This window comes from Mesoplodon mirus (assembly GCF_964341445.2).
Source record: "Mesoplodon mirus genome assembly, chromosome: 7".
NCBI lineage: Eukaryota > Metazoa > Chordata > Mammalia > Artiodactyla > Ziphiidae > Mesoplodon > Mesoplodon mirus.
Window position 1 is genome coordinate 86,577,899 of NC_138983.1, and position 19,494 is coordinate 86,597,392.

A 19,494-nucleotide genomic window follows, 5' to 3' on the forward strand; every position below is an offset into this window, starting at 1 on the left:
AGTTTGTACCAAAAAGTCAACAGGGAGAATTCTGGTGATAAGGGTGACAGCTTATCTTTTACTGTTTTCTAACTTTCTGCTTATCCCAATTTTTTCACATTTGATTATGTTCTACTTCAGAACCAGAGAACATAAGCAAAAGCCAGAGAAAGACAAATATCATACCATATTGCTTATATGTGGAATCTAAAAAAAGGTACAAATGAACTTATCTACAAAACAGAGATAGAGCTACAGATGTAGAAAATAAACTTATGGTTACCGGGAATAAGAGGGGGGAGGGATAAATTGGAAGAGAGGGATTGACATACACAATACTATACATAAAAGAGATAACTGGGCCTCCCTGGTGGCGCAGTGGTTGAGAGTCCGCCTGCCGATGCAGGGAATGCGGGTTCGTGCCCCGGTCTGGGAGGATCCCATATGCCGCGGAGCGGCTGGGCCCGTGAGCCATGGCTGCTGAGCCTGCGCGTCCGGAGCCTGTGCTCCGCAACGGGAGAGGCCACAACAGTGAGAGGCCCGCATACCACAAAAAAAAAAAAAAAAAAAAAAAAAAAAAAAAAAAAAGAGATAACTAAGAAGGACCTACTGGATAGCACAGGGAACTCTCCTCAATACTCTGTAATGGTCTATATGGGAAAAGAATCTAAAAAAGAGTGGATACATGTATATGTTTAACAGATTCAGTGTGCTGCATACCTGAAACTAACACAACACTGTAAATCAACTGCACCTCAATAAAAATTTAAAAAAAAAGGGGAAAGCAGAAACTGAGACCCATCCTCCTAGCAAAAGCCCCTCCCCTAAGCCGCCAAGGAAGCACCCATGAGTACCTTGCCTGATGATGGGAACGCTGTGGGTGGCTCTGTCCACCTTGAAGGAGAACATCTTCTTGCTGGCACTCACGGGCCGCCTGTGGGAGGCTGGTGGGACCATGGGGGGCTCGGGGGACCCCTGCGACCAGCTCCTCTGCACTGGCGCTGTCCAGATGCCCGGGTAGAAGGGGGTCTGTGGTGGTGAGGGTGACTGGTTCAGTTGCTGGGTGGCCCAAGGTGGCTGTGGCCTTGGCCAAGGTGCTGGGCCCCTCACCCATGGGAAGGAGACCTGCAGGGGCAGACAAGAGGGTCAGAGGAGGTTACGAGCAGCTGGGGTGGTCTTCACCTTTCTGTCCCGGAGACATAATTGCTGCCCTAGATTTCGGCGTATAAGTCACTTCTCCCAAGAATCCCTCCCAGACTCTCCCCAAATTTGGGATGGCGGTCCCCACCATGGGTCACCTTGCACACTATCACACCACCATTTATTGGGTGCAGCCTTCGTGCCAGGCACCCAGTCAAGAGATTCACATGCATTACCTCATTTAATACCCCTGATGCTCTGTGATGAGCCCGAGGCTGAGCAAGACCTAGTGACTTTCCCAGGACCACAGATTTGGCAGTGAGCGTCTGAGCTGGTACAACGCCACCTCTGAGCTCTGAGAGGCTGACAGCTTTTTGTCTACCTTGCTCAGCACCGTATCCTCAGCTCCTAGAATAAACCCTTGGCACATACACAGTAGGTCCTTAAATATTGGTTGAAAGAATGAATGAACACATCTCCGAGATTCAAGCCCAGCTCTCCAGGACACACACATCCACACTGTGTGTCTCCCTGGCACTCCCATTCCACCTGTTCCCCGAAGCCGAGAGCTCTGGGGTGGCAGGCACCCCAACTGGCTCGAAACCCAGCTGGCTCATTAGCCTGTGATCCTCAACATCTGCCACATCTGATTCTTGCCAGACGCTCCATAAATATCTATCGAGGGAACCTTTTTTCATCTGACCCGGCGGAAGATGTCTGTATCTACTTTCATTAGAGAGCACATCAAAATCCATCTACACCGGGAGAAGCAAATGCTGAGAGGTGCTGACACCTGGCTTTTTCTTGGTTAATGCTGTTGTGGCCATCCCTCCCTGTGCCTAGTGGTTAAACCGTCACATCGTGAATGCTACCGTTTATTGTAATTACTCACCGATTTCTCGCGATAGCCCTGAAGGGGAGGAGCTCTCCTTATTCCTAGCTTACAAATGAGGCTTGGAGAGGTTAAGGACTTCACCAAGCTCAGGTGGTGGTGGAGAGGGTGGTGGGACTGGGGTTCTGGAAAGCTCTTTCCCTCTCTGTCTCTCTCTCCCTTCTCCGCCCCAACCCCACCCCCAGTCGCTTGGCAGAAAAAAATACACTTTTCAAGGAAGAAGCTAAGTTCAAAGGTTTGCCGCCTGTGGCGGTCACGTTTCTCTTTCCGCAGACTGCAGACACAGAATGAGAAACAGGACAGAATGTTTCCGAAATAGGAGCACTGGCAGACAGAACTTCCTATAGCTCCAGCTGGATTGTATTCAAGAGGAAGGTTCTCCACTCACTCAGGTTCCCAAACCAGTCTTTTAGCTACAGTCTTTCCCAGCCAAGTCAAGAATCTGGTGAATTCCCCTGAAGACTTTTTTGGAGTCAGGGAGAACACTGTTCGGGAAAATCAAACTCCAATTGCCTGGCGACACCTGGCCCAGCATTTATGATGACACTGGCCCCGTTGAAACCTGTTTCAGGAACGGACTTGGCAGTGTTCCAGAACTCTGTTACCTTATATGAAGATCCGAATTTCTCTCCACTGTGGGCACCTCGGTCTCCACCTAAGCTTTCTTCCTTTCTCTCCTTTCAGAAGCTGAGGTGTCCTGCTCCTGCCTTGCACTCACTTCTCCATCCATCCGATCCCTTCCCGTCCTCTCCTCTGGGGCTGTCTTGCCTCAATCATTCCTACAACCTTTCCTCATCGATTTAATAAAGATTTATCGAATGAAAGGGCTGAAGGTGGGAAGGGGGAAATTTGAATATGTTTTACCCCCGCCTGATAGAAAACAAATCGAGAGACCACGGGTAGTGTGGAGGAATTCCCTTTTGTGCTGGGATGCTCAGGTAGATGTGCCTCACTGCCCACTAACTGCCAGGGTGCTAAAGGGAGTGCTCATATCTCATGCCTCAAGTGGTTCACTGCCGTAGTGGACAGGCCGCAACCCACCTGGCTCTTCTGGAAATTCCAGGAATCTCCCTCCCAATCTGTCGGCCCATTGCTGTGGGTGGGGCTAAGCAATCAACCAATCACACTCCCTGGACATACTGATTGGTTCAGTGGTGGGGCAAGTGATCCAATCAGAGCCAAGGAGACCCAAGAAGACTTGGCTGGACACCAGGATCTGGAGTGACCTGGTGGGACTTCAGAATGCAGCCAGCATGAGGGAGTGGAGCCCAGACATGGAGAGAGGGAAGCTGTTTATTTATTTTTCAAATTGTGGTAAATAACCTGCAACATAAAATTTATCATCTTAGCCATTTTAAAGTATACAGTTCAGTGGTGTTATGTATAGTCACATTTCTGTGAGATGGATCTCCAGAACTTTTTCATCTTGCAAAACGTAAACTCTATTAACCATTAGACAACAACTCCCCATTCCCTCCGCCACCCAGCCCGTGGTGACCAACATTCTGTCTCTATGAATTGGACTACTCTAAGTACCAAGTACCTCAAATAAGTGAAATCACATGGTACCTGTCTTTTTGTGACTGGCGTATTTCACTTAGCATAATGCCCTCAAGGTTCATCCATGTTGTAACATGTCAGAATTTCCTTCTTTTATTTTATTATTTTTGTGTGTGTGTGGTAGGCGGGCCTCTCACTGCTGTGGCCTCTCTTGCTGCGGAGCACAGGCTCCGGACACGCAGGCTCAGCGGCCATGGCTCACGGGCCCGGCCGCTGCGCGGCATGCGGGATCCTCCCGGACTGGGGCATGAACCCGTGTCCCCTGCATCGGCAGGCGGACTCTCAACCACTGCGCCACCAGGGAAGCCCTTCCTTCATTTTTAAGGCTAAATAATATTCCACCATACAGTTTAGAGTGTATTTTTTTTATCCATTAAGCGTCATGGGCACTTGGGTGGTTTCTACCTCATGGCTATTATAACTATGCTGCTGTGAACATGGTGGGGAAAATAAGGAAGCTGGTTTTGAGCACTGGCTGGGGTGCTACCCTGAAGTGCTCCATCCCTGAGGCTGGCTAGAGCTGGTTTCTGTTGCTTGCAGCACACGGAGCCCGAACGATAGGGCCCCTAGTGGGAAGGAGCCAAAGATGTATAAAGGCAGCAGAGACTCCAAGCTCTTCGGGTTTAAAAATTTAAAAATAAAGGTTTTTTTTTTTTTTTTCCTCTGAAGCATGTTGGTTGAGGGTAGCTTTAGTTGGATGGTTAAAGTTGGTTTTCTCTAGTTTCCCGGCTTGCTTTATCAAAGGGAAGTTCAAGGTTTTCTCAGAAATTGCTGCTGGCAACTACAACGATACAGGCAGGGAGAAAAGCAAACATAAGAAGAAGACTCACATTAAAAGCTAGCTCTGGGCTGTACAGGAAGCATGGGGTCAAGGTCAGTTATCAACAAGTTTGTTTTTATTATTTATTTATTTTAGATTTAATTCTATTTATTTTTGTCTGTGTTGGGTTTTCGTTGCTACGTGCAGGCTTTCTTTAGTTGCGGCGAGCGGGGGGCTACTCTTGTTGTGGTGCGCAGGCTTCTCCTTGTGGTGGCTTCTCTTGTTTCGGAGTGTGGGCTCTAGGCGCATGGGCTGCAGTAGCTGGGGCACATGGGCTCAGCAGTTGTGGCACGTGGGCTCTAGAGCGCAGGCTCAGTAGTTGTGGCGCATGGGCTTAGTTCCTCCACAACATATGGGATCTTCCCAGACCAGGGCTCGAACCTGTGTCCCCTGCACTGGCAGGTGGATTCTTATCCACTGTGTCACCAGGGAAGTCTTCAAGTCTGTTTTTAGAAACTTTAGTTTAAAAATACACGCTAATGCCTTTTCTCTTTCTTTGTGTCTGTTCTCTGACCATATGGTATGTTGCCATGGTTGGGTTTTTTGTTTTGTTTTTGATGTAGCGTATGTTATACTCCTCATTTCTTTTCCATACTACCTTTAAAATAGCAGGTTGGGGCTTCCCTGGTGGTGCAGTGGTTGAGAGTCCGCCTGCCGATGCAGGGGACACGGGTTCGTGCCCCAGTCTGGGAAGATCCCACATGCCACAGAGCAGCTAGGCCCGTGACACATGGCCGCTGAGCCTGCGCGTCCGGAGCCTGTGCTCCGCAACGGGAGAGGCCACAACAGTGAGTGGCCCGTGTACCGAAAAAAAAAAAAAAAAAGCTTGTTGTCAACCACCTGGATTAACCATGACCACATCCACGGCTGAATTTATATTAGCTTTAATAAACAAAGGTCAATGATTTACTCAAGAAATCACTATATATTTTTTTTCAAATTATCTCCTTGTTCTATGTGTTATTTCTCCAATATCTGCTTCTAACCCTGAAAAGAGTGTAAGTTGAACGGGAGACCCTAAAAAAAATTCGAAGTAGTTTGCACATCGAGTGCCTACAGTACACATGAATTCTGCCAGGAAGCCCTGGAGCCTGCAGAGAAGGTGGAAACTTAGACCTTGCCCTTGGAGAGCTTGCTATGTGCTCTGCCATTTGTAAGTAATTGTGGACAATACAACGACTATGAGCCACTGTGTAGAGAAGCCACAGATGTGCCACAGACTGTGCTGGGCACTTAATGCATGTGGTCTCATCTGATCTCCAGAATAATCTTGCAGGAGGCATTTTACCCCTCATTGTGTGGATTAAGAAACTGAAGCTCAGAGAGGTTAAATGACTTGCCCAAGGTCTCACACCCAGGAAGCGGTGACACTATTTGACTCCAATACCTGTGCTCTTAGGACTTCTAGGTTACTCGAAGTCATGATTTATTACCTGCTTTCCATACTCACAAACGGATCTTAGACGATCGGTTAGTGAATGATAGGATATTTTCCGAGTTAAAAAAAGGAAATGAACATTAGATTGTGTGAAAAACCACAAGACATCGCATGGGCTACTTAGAAATGGGATTTTCTAGGAACACTGACAACTGTCTTATGGAAGTGTTATTCATCTGGTACATGCCACGCCCTGGAAGCAGCTCAGAGGACCCCAGCCTCCATCTGGGAAGACCTGTGGTATGTTTACTGCTGTACCAGAGGAGTGCTGGGGCCAGCTGGTACCCGCTCACGAGAACCGATTGTTAAATGTCCAGGAATTTTGCCAACTGGTTGATAAACACAGCCATTAATAAGAATTAACTTACATAAATTTACAATTAAATTATATTAGAAACAAAGGTGATACAAACTTAAAAGTCACCCCTTCCTAATTATTTTACTCTATTTTATTATTACCTATGCTCTTGAGGTTATTTCACTCTACTATATGTTTCTGTTGGAAATGTTACATAGTAATGTGTTACCACACCTCTCTTTCCTTCTCTGTATTCAGGGATGTGTGATTGGGAGTTTGAAATTGACCGTGGAGGGCGTATTACAACATAGAAATCAGGAAATGTTATAAATGAGGGCTTGATTTTTAAAAACTTTTATAAATAGGTTTAATAATGGTGGTTCATGTAGAGCTTGATTTTGTTTGTTTGTTTGTTTTGTTGATTGCCTAGACTTAAGACAGTAATGGAGAAAATGTTAACAATGCAGATTATACAAAAGCATGTTGTGTCTTAGCCATTATGTTATGAATAGAGCAAAAAAATGGGGAAACGTTCTTCCAGTATTTGAAAATTATTATCTGATGCAGCAACAAACTCACTCATGTCACTGATGAACATGTGGAGTTCTAACGTCTTTCTTTTTTCACTGGTATTATTCATAAATCCAAAATATCCAAAAATACCCACGAGTGCTCAGGTTGGGAACTCTCTCATTCGTCAACTGCAATGAGAAATTGGCTATGGATACAAGACTTCAGCTAAAGTCAATGAAAGCATTCTGTGAGACTCAGCTGGCTATATAGAATTTACAAGAAAGGGTAATGTATTTCTTGTTACATGGAAAGACTGTGATACACATTCTTTATATCAGTAAACCTTATGCTATGCATCCATGTATTTACTTTTTCCAGAGAGCTGGTCATTAAATATTTACCAGCCAATTGCTGGCTGTGCTGGCACCCAGCAGAGTGCCTGCTATGGTAGGTGTTCGCTGACTGAGCTGAACAGTTGGCAAACGGAGTGTAAATAAAAAGCACTTTGATTCTGGGGCTGGGATGGGGAAAATACATGCTATGCCTGGCGCATCTTGTAACAGCAGAGAGTAAGGAAGTGCCCAAAACGAAAAGGTGGGGAGATGCTCAAGGACACAGCAAGCAACCTGAAAGAGCTCCCAGTGGCCAAGGCTGGAAGAATTTGAGCAAAGAAATGCTTAATGAGTATTGGATTATAAACTCAAACTGTAAAATCAGTATGCATGAGTCCATACTGACCTAGATACATTAGTGAGTAAATACATAAAGGAGGGAGAAGAGATCGTCTTCCTTACAGAAGAATTTAACATACATAGATGTGGAGCTTAATTCCCACAGTCTGGAAGGGCCTGGGGGATAGGGGTGATGGTGGCGAGCAGGGACACTGACCACAGCATGGAGGAGCCATGGACCTGGAAAGACAGAATGGAGACTAGAAAACATGGCCAGTAGATCTCAGAAGCCAGGAGAGGGGGCTACTTGGTGCCAGGACAAATGGCCTTTATCTCAACAGCTACCGGGGTGTCACTGTAACTCAGAGATGGGTAATAATTCTATGTCCCCAAGAAAAGGGTAAGTTATGTACGGGGTTTCAGTGTGAGAAATCAGGATTATACATTTAGAACACAGAACCGCCAAGTTATACATTATTTTTAGGTTTTGGAACTTAAAAGAATTAAGTCCCTTTGAGCTGTTCAGAAAAGCCATTCGTTTGGGGTTTTCCCAGCTGTGTTAAAGGAGATCTGGCCCATCTAATTTTCCCATTTTCTTGTAAATCTTCAACCTTACGATTTTTCCTTTCCTTTCAAGTTCTAATCAGCTTCCTGGTCAGTCCATAAAATGTGAAATAGAATCTAATGAGAAAACAGCCGGATTTTTGCAAATAGCTTTTGCTACCCCTAGACTTGGCCTGCTTCAATTCGGTCTTGCCAGATTGAGAGATGGAATGAATGAATGAATGAATGAATGATCATCAACTAAGTTCAGAGAAGGAGCAACGTGGTTCTGGTTTGGTAACAAAGGGTGTGGTCTGCCAGAGGAAGCAGGAAGCGGCCTGGTTCCTGACCGAGTCTGGGTTCTGTCTCAGCAGGATGCTAAGGGTTCAGCCCGCGCTCCCGTCTCCACCTCCCCCGATGTCATCTGCATTGCCTGTAGACATCTGGTGACAACACAGCCTCAGGGGTCCTTGTGTGTGAGTTTTTGCTGCGGAGGCCTAGTCTGAGGCTGTCTGCTGCCCCGTGCCCTCCACTTCACTGATCTTGGGAAATCGCCTTTGATAGAAAACACCCAGCCTCAGGATTTCTCATCACATCAGTAGGTCCCCACGGGACCTGTAAAAGCACAAGGTAGAGGAAATCCTACGAGGTCAGGTAGATGACAAAGCTTGACCAGAAAGAGGCTTTGTTCTGAAGGGCCCCATGCTCTCTGGTCATTCACTCAGTTGCCGGCTCCTCAACCCCTGGTACAGTAAAGCCACATCCTCCTCAAGAACGGGCCCTATTCAGAGGTCCCAGAAACGTGGAAACGCCACCCTTCTTGGGGATGGACAACTAAGGCCCTGACTCTGAGCTTCTCATCACACCTGTTCACCACAGGAGACAAATGAGCAACTCTGCTTCCTTGGAGACTGGCCTGGGACTTTTCCAATGGAAAAGTGGATTATTCGTCATTTCCCCCCCCCCAGATCCCTAGTGGCAAATCCCGTTCGGAAGGCTCCACTTAGGCAATAGGAATGCTTCCTAATGTCATGGACATCTTTGTTTTTGCCTCCGCCGCATCCATTTCTTCCATCTTCTGGATGGGCACCTTAATTTTTTTGCAGGGAAGACACCCTTTCCCTGACAATCCTGAGTCCATAGAACTCTGACCCTTCCACCCCAGGGGTGAGACCATAACCCAGGCCTGGCCAATCAGAGCATTCCTTGCCCCTGGCCTCAGGGATTGGTTCAGGGGAAGCCACGTGATCCAAGCCACTGTCAATGAAGATGCTGGCTCTTTCCCTGGAACTGCTACTTTGTAGGGTGCTGGGGCTGCTGCTGGCCACTTTCCTACAGGTGAGGCAAGAGTCTGTCTGAGATTGGGAAGCTAACAGGGAAGAAAGAGTCAGATTCCTGACCATGATTTGGGCGCCTGGATCCAGCTGGGCCTAAGCTGCAGCTTTTGGCCTTTTCAGTTCCATGAGCTTTTTTTTTTTTTTTTGCCTAGGCTAGTTTTAGTTGGTTTTCTGACACTTGCAAACAATCAAATTTCCTGGACAGTATGCTTATTGAGACTTTAGCATAAGCATCACTATGTACTCAGAGTGAAAGTTGTTTTAAAGGTTATGACATGCTCAAATAAAACCCACCAGACTGTCATCATGCACCAAATTTACATTTTAACTTATAAAAGTAAAGCAGCATCTCCAGAGAAGAATGATTTAAGACCAAGGAATCAATCATAAGACAAGTAGTAAAACGCTGCTTAGAGAAATTTTGATAGATAAATAGTTCTCTAGCTACAGCAGGCTTCAGACTACAAATCCCAAATTTCTGCTTCAAAAGTGACTCAGGGAAGACATTCCATAGTTTCATTTATTTCGTTTTTTGGCCTCGCCGTGCACTTGTGGGATCTTAGTTACGTGACCAGGAATTGAACCCAGGCCCTCAGCAGTGAGAGCACTGAGTCCTAACCACTGGACCACCAGGGAATTCCCAACAGTCCACAGTTTTAAAAGAAAACTTTCCAGTTGAAGAAACAGGTAAAATTTATAATATGCATCTGTTGTATATATAATATGTTAATGTCTAGTACATTTATCAGATCCATGTCAATGTAATTATATTATTACTATATTTGCAAATGCATATATATGTGTATGTATATTTAGAACCACATATTTCCAGCTCTTTTTTAAAGAGGTATTGAAAAGACTGTTCAAAGTTTATTTTTCCAGCTTGTCTGTTTTTTCTTATTCCTCAGTAAACTTAAGCAATTAACCAGCACATTTCCTGGCACACAGTAAGGCTCAATCTGAGTGAGTTCTTTCTCCCCAGCTCCCCCGTCTATTTTAAGTTCTTCTTTCAGAAACCAAGTCAAATGAAAGAGGCAGTACTGCATAGTGTTCCAAGCAGAGGCTGGTAAACGTTTTCTGTAGAGCCAGACAGTAAGCATTTCCAGCCCTGTGGGCCATAGGATCTGCACTGCTTACTCTGCCCTTGTAGCCGACAACACAGGCAATACTGAAATGAATGGGTTGGCTGTGTTCCCAGGAAACTTTACAAAGACAGGTGATGGCCCGCACTTGACCCTGGGCCATAACGTGCCGACCTCGGGTTAAGACCTTGGGATCCGGCGTCACACAGACTCTGGTCCGGCTCCCGGCTCTGCTCCTTCTCTGGGACCCTGACGAGTGTGTCATTTCTGTGCCTTGTCTGTAAGACACAGGGATACTAACAGCCATTTCTTAGTCTGTGAGAAGTGCGTGAGATAGTGCACATGAAATGCTGGGAACACTTCCTGGTCCATAATAAATGAGCATAAAACATTAGCCATCAGGTGTGATCACCATCGTCAAAAAAGAAGAAGAAAGGGGGCAACTGAATTTGTCCAGGAACGGCAGCAATATCCCTGGTAAACAGTTAGTGGGTGGACTTCCCTGGGCGCACAGTGGTTAAGAATCCACCTGCCAATGCAGGGGACAGGGATTCGAGCCCTGGTCCAGGAACATCCCACATGCCGCTGAGCAACTAAGCCCATGGGCCACAACTACTGAGCCTGTGCTCTAGAGCCCGCGAGCCACAAGTACTGAGCCCGCGTGCCACAACTACTGAAGCCCACGCACCTAGAGCCCATGCTCCGCAACAAGAGAAGCCACCGCAAAGAGAAACTCGCGCACTGCAACGAAGGTTAGCCCCCGCTCGCCGCAACTAAAGAAAGCCCGCGCGCATCAACGAAGACCCAACGCAGCCAAAAATAAATAAATAAAATAAATAAAATAATTAAAGAAAAAAAGTTAGTGGAGCCAGGGACTTCCCTGGCCGTCCAGTGGTTAAGACTCCATGCTTCCAATGCAGGGGGTGCAGGTTTGATCCCCGGTTAAGGAACTAAGATCCTGCATTGGTGCAGCCAAAAAATAAGTTAGTGGAGCCAAACAAGCAAGGAAGCCAGATAACTGAAAATGCATTTTCTTCTATTATCAGTGGCTTTCGTTTTTACCCACATAATGAATCATCCCCTGTCAGCGTGTGAAATTGCAGGTTGGACTGGGAATTGCAAGACCTTCCTTAACCGCTGGGCAGTGAAGGACCTGCCTGGGCTCTCACGGCCCCACGATGCTTCGTGCTATTAGGAAAAGGTTCCAAGGGACTCAGGAGAGCCGGCTTTTAATCCTGTCTCTGGATCTATATGACTGATGCCTAACCTTGGGGAAGTCACTGAAACTCTCTGAGCCTCAGTTTATGCCATGATAGGGGTGGTCCCAGGGACCTCTATAAAAACAACTGAAGGGGGAAAGGGGACCTGGGATTAATGAGTAGCTCCTTGGCAGAAATTGGAAATTGAAGCTCAGAAAGGTAAAGTCAGTTGCAGCTGGCATTTCAACTTGGGTCCATCCAACTCTAAAGCCCTTGCTTTCTCGATTGTGTTCTGCAGAGCTTCCCCATTAAAGCAGCAAGGAATATTGGCCGACAGAGGGCGCTCTTCTCGCAAGACAGGACGTCATGACATTGCAGGGACAGAAGACAGTATCCAGGAGCCACGGGGGAGAGTCTGGCTGGACTGGGAACAGGGCAGAGCAGGCTACAGGGAAGGCCAGACACAGGCTGTCATGGGGATGGGGGCTGCCGCCAAGGAGCTGTCAACCCCCTCATGGAACAACTCGGCACGTCATTTGTGGCCCCTGGCTTCCTTTTTCATTCTGGCCATTTCCATCCGTTTTGCCGTATTTCAGAACAGAGAAAGACATGATGGATACATACGGGTGACGTGGGTTTCCTTACTCAGCTGCCTTGTAAGAACGGCGCCACTGTGACTAGCACAGCTTGTTTCCACACCTCCTTTCCCAGAGCTCAGAAAGCACGAGTAAAGGCAACAACCAACAAAACCCACAACACGGCAGCACACCTGACTCTGGGACTTCAATTTCCCACGCCTGGTGCCAAGACTCTATGGGATTAATTAACGGTTGCTTCAGGGCATTGCAGGTGGCCCTGCGGGTTATGTCCTGCACAGTGGGCGCCATCCACATGGACTACGTTGTGAATGGTGACCCTGGAGTTGTGCAATATGGCAGCCCTAGGTAATACTTTGATGAGAGAGGTATAATTTACAAAGTATGGTCCTGGGGGCTTCCCTGGTGGCGCAGTGGTTGAGAGTCCACCTGCCGATGCAGGGGACACGGGTTTGTGCCCCGGTCCGGGAAGATCCCACATGCCGCGGAGCGGCTGGGCCTGTGAGCCATGGCCGCTGAGACTGCACGTCCGGAGCCTGTGCTCTGCAACGGGAGAGGCCACAACAGTGAGAGGCCCGCGACTGCAAAAAAAAAAAAAAAAAAAAAAAAGGATGGTCCTGGGCACAACCTGGCTGCCAATGCACTTTGTCAAACAAGAGTTTTTCTTTATATTTTTCCATCTTGTATGTTATTCTATGGGTAATTTATCTGCAAATATATTTATCTGCAAGCGGGGGCAGGTCTTGGGAGGCTCCCCTGTCCAAAAGGACACTTACAGCATCTTGGCTGCTCCATGCTGGTTTGCTTGACTCTAAAGCTGAGGGTTATCATGTGCTTATTAGGTGCCAGACGCTGGACTAAGCAATTTACGCACTTTGCCCACTTAATACCACAGTCACTCAAGGTGGTAGGAACTATTGTTACAGGAGTGGGGACCGAGGCCCTGAGAGGTAGATGATTTGTGCACGTCCAGTATAAAAGCCGGTCAAGAGCAGGGCTGGGACGGCGCTGGAGTCAGCCTGACCTCAGGGCACGTGCTCTAACCACTGTGACATCTGCAAACACATCTGGATTCCTAACCGCCCCGCACCTCACCCGCCTCCCCCAGTAAAATGCTGTCACAGCCTCCTCTATTGGTTAGGGTCACCACAAAACCTGAACTAAATGCTTTCATTTGGGAACTCTTTGTCGGGAGAAGAACAGTTCTCATCATACTTAATCTGTATGATATCAGGGCAGTCCTCCGTGGAAACTCCATCCAAGGAGGAAACACAGCGCCCTCACCAGGGACCCCAAAATCAATTGGAAACAAGAATATGCCGGAAGCAAGACGGCCACGAATTTTTTAGAAAAACTGGGCTTCAAAATATTTGATGACAGATGCTCTTCAATACCTCTCCCTTTTCCCCCTCTTCCTTTCTCTTCTTTTAAATAGCCAGCAGGTTGGGGTCATCAGGAAGTGGAATTTGTAGGAATGTGTCAGTCAGTCCACAGGCCGCCCTCACACGGACGCTGCAAAGGACCCCTCCATGAATATGAGCGTCATGGATGGAAGCTTCTCAAGCTGGGGGCGCCCTGGCAGAGAGCACTTTTGAGAAGATGGGGCTGTGGAGAGTCCTGCAAAGTGCCCTGGGCACAGGCCAGGGGAACACTTGTGCAGCTGCCTGCAGTCAACCGAGGAATGAAGCAAGGTGCAAGTGCGTGTAGGAATAAGAATTGAAAAAATCCGTGCATATTCGAGTGACCGTGAGAGTATGCTTTCCTCGGTGTGAAAACCAGTCAAGGCTACTGCTCCAGCTAGCATCAGACTAAATGGTTTTCTCCCCTCCTTTTTCCGCAAGTGGGGATAGTGTTTAATTTGCACTGACAAGCTGTGTGGCCCTGGGGAGATTACTTAACCTCTCTGAGTTTCAGATTCCTTGTCTGTAAAATGGGGATCACGGGAGAACCCATCTCATAGGTTGCTATGAGCGTGAAATAAGGGAGAGCAGGTGAATTGCTTAGCACAGTGCTGTTCACGTCAGTGATTCCTCCTGCTGCTCTCCTGGTTTCTCTTCTTACAAAGCATCTTCTTCCGTCTTATCTACTCAAGGTTAGAGGTCGTCATCACTTTTTCCCACAATTATATAAGAAGCACCTTGTAAAATAAAGTCCCCATTCCATAGTTGTACACCCGTGTTCATAACAAACTTACTCAAAATGGCCAAAAGTTGGAAGCAACCCAAGTGGCCATGGATGGATGAGGAACCTAGAATAGTCCAATTCACAGACACAGAAAGCATGGTGGGAGGGGAGGAAGGAAGCAGGGGGTTTGATGTGTTGGGCTTAGAGTTTCAGTTTGGGAAGATGAACAAAGTTCTGAAGATGGATGGGGGTGATGGCTGCACAACAGTGTGAATAGATTTAATGCCACTGTGAACTGTACACTGAAACATGGTTAAGATGGTAAATTTTATGTGTATTTTACCATAATTTTGAAAATTAAAAGTTAAAAACAAACCCCAAAATGAAATACCTCCAAGGTTTCTCCGAGGTTTGGGGTGATAGAAATGGAGGAAAATGTTCTGAGAGCAGGTTGTGGTGATGGCTGCACAACTCCATCAATATATTCAAATTGATTGAATTGGACACTTCAAATGGGTGAAGTTTCTGTTATGTAAATTGTACTTCAGTGAAGCTGTTAAGAGCAAGCAAGCAAACAAACACATGCTGTGATCCGGAGGAAATTTTGGAGGATGAAGGAGCTGTTCACTGTCTTGATTGTGGCTATGGTTTCACAGGTGTACCCATATGTCAAAGCCCATCCACTTACAGACTTTAAACATGTGACGTTTATGGCATGTCAATTATATCTCAAGAAAGCTGTGTTTTAAAAAGGCAGAACAGTATTCCATATATAAACGAACTCCTTATAATATATTAAACTCCTTATAATATATTAAACAATATAATATATTAAACAATGCCCCCTTTGGATGGAAATAGTTTTCAAATTTTATGCCCCTATAAATAATATTTCAGTAAATATCTTTGTAGGAAAAAAGAAGAAAAAAATGCAGATATTGTTTGCTGCTCCCCCTCTTCTTCTCCCCACGGGCAAGCCACAGAGTCAGAATTTCCCAGGGAGGGGGTCTGGGAACCTGTAATTTTACTGAACATTCCTGAAAAATTCTTGGAATCAGACATGTTGGGGCACATTGAATCAAACTTCATGAACTTGGATTTTCAGGCTTGGGAGTGTGAAATCCCCTTTTCTTTGATCCCTAAAAAATTCTGTAAGTGTTCCATACAAATGATTCTAAATTCCCAGGCCCTACTCCCAGGGAGGATGTGTATGGTTGCCAGATTTCGCATAAATAAAGAAATGAATAAATCAATATATAATAAACTATAGGGTGTCCGTTAAATCTGAATTTCAGATAAACACCAAATAATTTTTTTAGCATAAGTGGTTCCTTGCAATAGTTGGGCCACACCTGTACATAACAATTATTTGTTGCTTCTCTGAAATTCAGATTTAACTGGGTGTCCTGTATTTCTTCTGGGAATCCTAAGTATGAGTCCTCAGGCCTGGGGTGAAGCCCAGATCTGCACTGTTGGTCTGCTCCCCACGTGCTTCTCACGAGGAGGATCCTTAGAACTCATGTTGAGAACCCCTGATCAGGTCAACACCTTCTGGGTCAGGAGCCCCTCCTCAGGGCGGCCAGTGGATCCCAGTGCATCCCACAAGTGAGCACACTTTAATGTTGGTCCAAGGAGGAAAAGGGGGCTGAGAAGCAGCAGGAGAAACCTGCCCCAGATTTTCAAAGCCAAACGTGGTGGATGCGGTGTCATGGGCCCTGCAGCCGGAGGGACGGTGCTGATCTTCTCTGAGTGAGTATTTAGGGCTGCCTAGGGGACCGACACCACAGGATTCTGTCTAGATTCTCTAAACTTTATTTATTTATAACCAGCCTCGTCCCAGAAAGGACTTTAAGCCTCAGAAGTCTCAGTCCATGCAGCGTTCTTGGTGCTGGGGAGTGAGGTTAACACGCCGTCTCTCTGGGACACACACGACAGGTATTGTGTGCTCACCACGAATGGGCATTATTCTGGGAGTTTTACAATTAGAACCATCTCATTTAGCCCTCGAGATAAGCCTGCAAGGTCATTGCTGTCGTTGGCCCCATTTTGTAGATGAGGAAACCGAGGTTCAGAGGGGTCCAATGGCTTGTGCAAGAATGCACCGAGTAGGCCAGTGGCAGAGCTGGGGTTCTGACCCAGGACTGTGTTGCTAACCAGCCCCCATCCCGCCTCCCTACTGAACCAGATACTTCTGGTGACTGAGCTTTGCTGGGCGAATTTTGGGTTACGTTCCGCTTAACCTGGGGCCATACTTTAGGTCCTGATCCCGGGAACATTTCTGATCCGGTGTGATAACAGCTGGCAGGCCTTGAGTGTCTACTCCGGCCAGAGACTTTGACTTTTTATACATAGATACTCTCTCAACGCCCTGCACCGCTGAGAAGACCCAGACCCAGGCACGCAGAGAAGCCTGGCCGAGGTCGCAAAGCTAGGAAGTTGCAGAGCACTGATCTGCCTAAAAAGGAAGCATCCATCTCTGCATCTTCAAAAGCACACACCTGCTTTCCACCTCCCCTCGCCAAGCTTCACTTTTCAGGAAAATGCTCTCGCTCTGGGCTGGTCCCTAGGCAACTCTTGCATGTAATTCCACGAAATGCCCAGAAGAGGGCGCGAGGACTCGCTCTCCGCGGGCACCCACGCGATGGGGCTGAACTTCGCAGAATCGCGAAAGGAAGAGTGACGCGCTCCAGACGAACTCCACCTGTGGCCGTACCCGAGCCCTAGGCTGCACGGAAGGTGACACAACACGGCACCTCTGCACCCCGCCCTCCCCCCGCCCCCCCCCTCCGCAGGGGCCTGGACTCACCGAGGCTGGGTTTTCGATGACCAGTTCATAGGTCAGCCCTCCGGACCCAAACCTCAGGATGTCTCCCGGTAGGAGCTTCACAGCCACGTTCTGAATGTGGCACTCGTTGACGAACGTGCCGTTGCAGGAATTGAAGTCGTGGAGAACAAAGCTGCTTTCGGCCTCATTATATTCAATGAGTGCGTGATGGTTGTCGACGTCTGCAGACTGAAATGCAGAAGGGGGACAGTCAGAGCCAGGAATAACAGGAATAACAAGGAATAACTAGTGCCACTGACACTGGGGGCCCCAATGTGCTAATCACTTCATCTGGCTGGACGGTCACTGCAATCCTCATTTTAAGAGGAGGATGCTGAGGGTCAGAGAGGTTAAGTGACTTGCCTAAGGCCACACAGCTAGTGAGTGGAGGGTCACCAGAGCCTGACAGCAGACCCAGAATAGATGCCCAGTTTTGGGGTAGGGCGTCAGGCAACACAGAGGCAAGAGGGAACTCGGGGGGAATTGGCCAGGAATTGGCCACTTGATAGTTCTCTGATCCCATGCAAGTATCCTTTTGGTTGTCCCGAGTGGCAAGACAGCAGAAATGGCCCAACACAAACCAGAAAGGTCAGTTGGCAAGTGACAACTGTCCATTTACTGCAAGTGTTAAAGTTAAGGGGAGGTTTTGTCATAATTGTTGTTTTCATTTGTTTGTTCTATTCATTTCAAAAATAACAAGTGTTTTCTAATAATGCAGAAAATGAGAACTAGAGAGAAACACAAAGAAGACATTAAAATCACTTAGACTCCCGTCCCCCAGAGGCAGGCACTGAGAACATGGTGGTTCACATCATTCCAGTCTTTTCTCTATGCTTACAATCTTTTTAAAAAGTTTAAACACAATTGAGCTCACACCACAAAACATAGTTTTATAACTACCTTTTAAAAGCCTTGGTGTACAATGAAGGTTTTTCCCATGTGATTAATTATTAGTGTTGCTTCTTAAAGCTAATCAGAATTTATCTAACCAAAGATGATCTATTTTTCAATAGGGGCCCTGGTGTGACCACATTTCCCACAAAAGAGAGAGACCCCAGACAGTGAATTGTCAGTGGGGTCAGAAACCTCCTGTGTAACCACTTTAATAAGAAGAATGAGCAAAACTCAGCACCAAGGAGGAAATATCACATCCCCCCTGGCCCTGGCGCCCTGGACTATGGGCTGCAGGGCACGTGCGAAGTCTTCTGTCTTCTCAGGACACTGCCTATGAGCCATCCACTCCAGCCTGAGACTTTGCAACTATTTTCTAAGTCACTCTTCTCAGAGCGCCTCATCCAACTTTCATAGAGAGTACTTGGACTTAGAAATCTATACTAATGTCCCACAATATAATTATAACCAATAGCTTTTATTAATAATAGCTTATAGTATATGAATAGATAATAATATAACTGCATATATTAGTAGAATATATTAATGACACATTATGTGTAATTACACAAATGCCAGGAAATTTGCTAAGTGCTTTACTGCATTATCCCATTGCATCTTCACAATAATTCAAAGGGATACTTCCTCATTTCAAAAAAATTTAATTTTTTATTGAAGTCTAGTTGATTTACAATGTTGTGTTAGTTTCAGGTGTACAGCAAAGTGATTCACTTATACATATATATAATATCTATTCTTTTTCAGATTCTTTTCCATCACAGGTTACTGCAAGATATTGAATATAGTTCCCTGTGCTGTACAGTAGGTCTGATAATTACTCATTTTTTAGACGAGGAAACTGAGGCATAGAACGATTACGTGTGCCCACAGTCAGCCACTTTGACTCGCCTGGCTTGTTCCCAGGTTTGCCTGATTCAAATGACTGTGCCTTTACCCACTTTTCAAATTCCTACCAAACACTTTGACACTTAAAATACTGGAACACAAGAAGAAAGCAGGAGTAGCTCTATTAATTTCAGGCAGAGCCAACTTCAGAGGAAGGAAAGTTATCAGGGATAAAGAGAGGCGATACATAGTGATAAAGGGGTCGATTCTCCAAGCAGACATAACAGTCCTTCATTGTATGTACCCAACAATAAAGCATCAAAGTATGGAAGGCAAAAACTGATAGAACTGCAAGGAGAAGCAGATGAATCCATCATGGTAGCTGGAGACCTCAACAGCCCTCTGTCAGTGACGGGCAGACCCACCAGGCAGAAAATTAGGAAGAATGAAGTTGAACTGAACAGCACTACCATCATCTGGATCTAACTGGCAACCACACAGCTTCATCCCACAGCAACAAAACACACATCCTTCTCAAGCTCCCATGGAACATTCACCAAGCAGACCACATTCCAGGCCACGAAATATACCTCAACAAATGTAAAAGAATAGAAATTATGCAAAGTACGTTTTCAGAACACAATGGAATTAGGCTAGAAACCAATACCGGAAAGACAGCTGGAAAATCCCCAAATATTTGGAGATTAAACAACACACCTCTAAATAACAGATGGGTCAAGG

General features: G+C 46.4%; 2 protein-coding genes across 2 annotated transcripts in view; both read right to left on the bottom strand.

The window, feature by feature from the left end:
• Positions 1 to 19,494, bottom strand: part of LOC309808850 (forkhead-associated domain-containing protein 1-like) — a gene marked incomplete at both ends in the record, with an annotated part of 409,265 nt that overhangs the window by 162,192 nt on the left and 227,579 nt on the right. The window lies entirely within an intron of this gene.
• LOC309808032 (forkhead-associated domain-containing protein 1-like) overlaps positions 1 to 19,494 on the bottom strand; it is a gene marked incomplete at both ends in the record, with an annotated part of 57,804 nt that overhangs the window by 21,233 nt on the left and 17,077 nt on the right. The window contains 2 exons of the mRNA XM_082628044.1: positions 834 to 1,104; positions 16,999 to 17,205. Of these exons, the coding sequence (XP_082484170.1) occupies positions 834 to 1,104; positions 16,999 to 17,205 (478 nt within the window). The remainder of the gene's footprint in view (positions 1 to 833; positions 1,105 to 16,998; positions 17,206 to 19,494) is intronic.